This window comes from Desarmillaria tabescens, assembly GCF_030435595.1.
Source record: "Desarmillaria tabescens strain CCBAS 213 chromosome Unknown EV420scaffold_175, whole genome shotgun sequence".
NCBI classification, from domain to species: Eukaryota; Fungi; Basidiomycota; class Agaricomycetes; order Agaricales; family Physalacriaceae; genus Desarmillaria; species Desarmillaria tabescens.
In genome coordinates, this window is record NW_026848474.1 from 17,979 (window position 1) to 22,590 (window position 4,612).

Sequence of the window (4,612 nt, forward strand, 5' to 3'; positions counted from 1 at the left end):
GGCGTCTCGGGGAAGTTTGCTGTTTCGTTCTGCTAAGATGGGCCGATTCTAATGTATCAGGGAGGTGCATTTAGAAGAAGCGCTTCTATTCGATTCTATCAGATTGTTTTCTTTGAATGTGATATCCATAAACGGACTGTATACAATCGAAGGGTCAATTCTTGATGCCGGTAACATATAATGATTTCTCCCATGGACCCTACGTTATTTGATGATGTGATAAGGACGAAGCCGGCAAGGCTGTTGACACGGGGCAGGGATAGGCGCCGTCGCCTATGCACGAGGCAGTTCATTGATTCTGTCTTGAACATGAACATGCAAGACAAGAAAGTTGAACAAACTTTACCGACCGAGGCATGTGATGCCGTATCGGACTCGTCCCATCCTCCCACAAATATGCCTCCTCCAATGCAGACCCAAATGGCTTGGCAGCCCAATTACTATGTAAGTTCAGCGTTCTAGCGTCTTATCAGAGTCTTCATAGGTTTTTTTTTTCCTTTCAGTATATGGGTGACCAGCCATATATGTACCCTTGGTATGCGATGCCTCAGCAGCATCAGATGCCGCCTCAACAACCCCAGCATCATCCGCCTCCTCCCGGTGAGCATGGCCCTCCCCATAATGGGATACCCGTTTCTCCTCGTAACCACTCTCCTCCTCTTCAAGGACCTGGAACTCCGACCCCCGCCCACGCAGCACCGGCTACACATCCTCCTCATCTCCCTCCCACTATGTCACACTCTTCCTCTGGAAGTATCGGCGGTTTGTCGTCGCCGCCTCCCACACCCTCCTCCGCCTCGGTGTCCGGTACTGGTCGGTTAAACACCAACACCAACACGTTTGTATCCGGTCAACGATCGAGTGCTCGAATTTCACTGAAAAATGCAGACGGGACGGAAATCAACTTGACAAATCTTAGTAACCAGAAACTCAGTCCCGCTTTGTCTGGCGTTACGCTTTCGCCGGTCGTGTCGCCCGCGTATGGCAGCCCTAATCGACGGTCTATTGTACGCACGGAGCTCGAAGAGGAGCGGTCAAAACGCCTAGCAGGTGAACAGGAGAAGGAGCAGGCCAAAGCCAAGGCAGAGGCAGATTCCAAAGCCAAGAAGGAGAGGGAGGAGAAGGAGCGTAGGGAGAAGGAAGAGAAGGAGAAGGAGGAGAAGGAAGCGAAAGAGCCCATGGAGAAAGAGGAGAAGGAGAGGTTGGAGAACGGAGCGAGGGAGAAGAAGGAGCGAGAGGAGAAGGAGGATAAAGAGAAACAGGAACGAGAAGCGACTGAGAAGAAGCGGCTAGAGGAGGAGGCCGCTGAAAAGGAGCGGTTGAAGAAGGAGGAAGAGGAGAAAGAAAAGGAGCGTCTCCGACTAGAGGAGGAGCGGAGGAAAGCTGAGGAGGAGGCTGAACGGAAACGGTTGCAACAGGAACAGGAGGAGAAGGAGAAGGAGAAGGAGAAGCACACATCAGCTATGGAGGAGGCGGTATGTGTCAGAAACAAGAACTTTTACTGGGAAAACAGTATCTTCTTGGTTGGTGTCACTTCCACAGTTGTCATTTAATTTAGCTGATAAGAGTTGTTGAAGGTTGAAGATGAGCTCTTCTGTGCGCCGAGATATCAGTTCATCAAACAATCAGAGACGTTCAGAGCCATGTTCACATTGCCCCAGGCAGATGCTAATGCAGTTGAAGGCAATACCGATGACAGGCCCATTCGTTTACACGGCGTCAGCAAAATTGATTTCGAGCGACTGTTGAATTTCATGTACCATCTGTATGGTTTCCGCTGCTCGATTATACGATTGATCTCATGCATGTCTAGGGACATTCCTTCTGTGTCGACAAGGCTGCTGGAGGAATGGATCTCGATCTTGAAGCTCTCTACGATGTGGGTAATGACAGAGATACGCAACAGTGCTATCTTTCATATCATCGAGCGCCATCAGGAGGTAGAAGTGGTAGAGCGGATCACCTTGGGAAGAAGTTGTGACGTCCCAGCGTTGGTGAGGTCTGGACTCGTCACTCTGGTCAACCAAGCCGGAGGAGTTTCTGAGCGGCAAGCAGTGCTTCTTGGTTGGGAAACGGCGCTACGCATCCAGTGGGCACGGGACAAATTGATAGCGTTGCAAGGTTACTCATGCACTTTTGACGAAGATCAAGTATGCACTGTAGCGACGAGCGTGTTCTGCGAGGAGTCAAGGTCAATGTCTTGTGGTGGATTCCAACCGAGTAGAGAACAAGGCAAATTCTCCCAAGTTGGAGCCGATGGATGGGCGATTGCTGGTGGTAACTCTGCTCCACGACCTCCTCCCAAGGCCGGCGATCTGTCCAAGTTTAGTCAAATCAGCAGCAAGGGCTCACCTCTCACCTTTGGTCCTCAGAGCAGCATTTACGCCGGAAAGAAAGGCAAGCGAGAGTCTGTCCAGCCAACGAATTCTGCTTCAAACATGTTTTCCATGCTTAATGACGACTCTACTCCAGAAGCCACGCCCAAAGGTAAAAATCACGGGAATGGCATGAGTGGTCATGGATCTGCAGCAGCTCTCGCTCAATCGATGCTTGAACCCGTTGCTCCATTACAGCAGAGCGCCAATCGTTGGGACAGGCGCGTGCTTAGTTCAAACGATCCGGACTCTCCCGATGTCGTTGACCGTAAGGTCAAGGGTCTTCTGAACAAGCTCACAATGGAGAAATTTGACTCCATTTCTGATCAGATCATCGCATGGGCGAACAAGTCCGAGAAGGAAAAAGACGGCCGCACTCTCATTCAAGTCATTCGGCTCGTCTTTGAGAAAGCCACCGATGAAGCTACATGGTCCGAGATGTATGCTCGTCTCTGTCGGAAAATGATGGAGCAAATCAGTGCAAAGGTCCAGGATGACGGTACCAAGAATTCTGAAGGGAAACCCATTGCTGGCGGTCAGTTGTTCCGGAAATATCTTCTCAACAGGTGTCAGGAAGATTTCGAGCGAGGGTGGGTGGCGAAAGAAGCTACTGCTGCAGCCGCAGCTTCCAAGGCTATCGAGGATCAAGCTGCCAAGGCTGCCGCCGGGAAGAAGGGCGACGGCGAGGAGGAGATCGCACTCTATTTTGAAGAGTATTACGCCGCGCAGAAAGCGAAACGTCAAGGTCTCGGTTTGATCAAATTCATCGGTGAATTGTTCAAGCTGCAGATGTTGACGGAGCGTATCATGCACGAGTGTGTCAAGAAACTGCTTGGGAATGTTGAGAATCCCGAAGAAGAGGAGATTGAGTCCCTCTGCAAGCTTTTGACTACTGTTGGGCAGTTGTTGGATACATCGAAGGCCCGGGCTCATATGGATGTTTACTTTTCGCGCATGAAGGAGCTTACGAAGAGCCTTAATGTCAGCTCGCGTATGCAATTCATGTTACGAGTAAGTTTCATCATGTTTACGATTGCTTTTCTGACTAGCCGTGATTAGGATGTTCTCGAGCTGCGTGAGCGGAAATGGATCAGCCGTAATGCTGTTGCCGCGCCTACTACAATCGCTCAGATACACGAAGCAGTAAGTGTCTTTTTACTCTCAGTCCGGGCATCGCCATCTGATCACATTTCAAAGGCCGCGAAGGAGAAAGCCGCTCAAGCACAGGAATCATATCAACGTCAAATGTCAATGTCTCGCGGTGGATCCCGACGGGGTGGAGAACGAGGCGAAATTCCTCAAGTTGGTCCCGATGGTTGGGCAGTTGCTGGCGGTAACTCTGCTCCACGGCCGCAGCCCAAGGCTGGCGATCTGTCCAAGTTTGGTCAGATCAGCAGCAAGGGCGCTCCTCTCACCTTTGGTCCTCAGAGCAGCATCTACGCCGGAAAGAAAGACAAGCGAGAGTTTGTCCAGCGAACGAATTTTTCTTCGAACATGTTCTCCATGCTTAATAATGATTCTACCCCAGAAGCCACGCCCAAAGGTAAAAATTTCCCTCCTTGCCAGAGCTGTCGATCTGACTTTCTTTGATCTAGAAATGGTTCAACGGAAACGACTTATCCTTGCGCCTCGGTCGAAGCCAGTCGAGGGCCAGGAGAACGCACCGACAACTGCAGAGTCCGAGAGTAGCTCAGACGAAGAAGTTACCGCCGAACCTGAGCCTGTCGAGATGAGCGACAAAGATGCCAAGAAGAAGATCGAAGAAGACATCAAGGAGTTTAGCGCTGTTCGGAATCTCGATGAAGCGGAATTTTACTTTACACAACTTCCTGCTAAACACCATCCTCTCTTGGTTGAAAAGCTGATTTCATTTGCTGTCGAGTCGAAAGAAGCAGACGCACAGTTGGTGTCCCAGTTCTTCTCCCGTGCCTCGACCAAGAACCTGTGTACAATTACTGATTTCGAGAGCGGGTTTACTGCAGTGGTCGAGTTCCTGGATGACATTGCGATTGATGCACCGATGGCGTTCAAGCTGATGGCAACCATGATGAAAGGCCCGGCCTTTGATGATGAGCAACGGACACGCTTAGCCTCAAAGACGGACAGTGTCAAACTTCTTGAGCTTCTATCTTAGACTCGCTGATTTCGCCTTGCATCTCGTACTGTATCCGTTGTCTCCGAGTCAGTTTTGCACTTTACACTTAAAAGGTTGCGGTAGAGGCTGGTTTATGATAGCA

At 50.5% G+C, this 4,612-nt stretch overlaps 2 protein-coding genes across 2 annotated transcripts; one reads left to right on the plus strand and one right to left on the minus strand.

Annotated features, from left to right (window-relative positions):
* Positions 1 to 823: 823 nt before the first annotated feature.
* Positions 824 to 1,473, minus strand: EV420DRAFT_1595819 (uncharacterized protein). The gene has a single exon (XM_060474969.1). It carries the CDS (start codon positions 1,456 to 1,458, stop codon positions 1,003 to 1,005), a length of 456 nt encoding a protein of 151 aa, XP_060321812.1. The 5' UTR covers positions 1,459 to 1,473; the 3' UTR covers positions 824 to 1,002.
* Positions 1,464 to 2,090, plus strand: EV420DRAFT_1282298 (uncharacterized protein; the record flags this gene model as incomplete). Its single annotated transcript, XM_060468293.1, has 2 exons — positions 1,464 to 1,512; positions 1,567 to 2,090. Coding segments are annotated over 2 exons (573 nt in total), but the record flags the coding sequence as incomplete, so codon positions are not given.
* Between the last annotated feature and the right edge of the window lie 2,522 nt (positions 2,091 to 4,612).

Bases quoted from the DNA above. Each gene is read 5' to 3' on its own strand.
- EV420DRAFT_1595819 (XM_060474969.1), bottom strand. From the start codon at position 1,458: ATGTGTGCTTCTCCTTCTCCTTCTCCTTCTCCTCCTGTTCCTGTTGCA.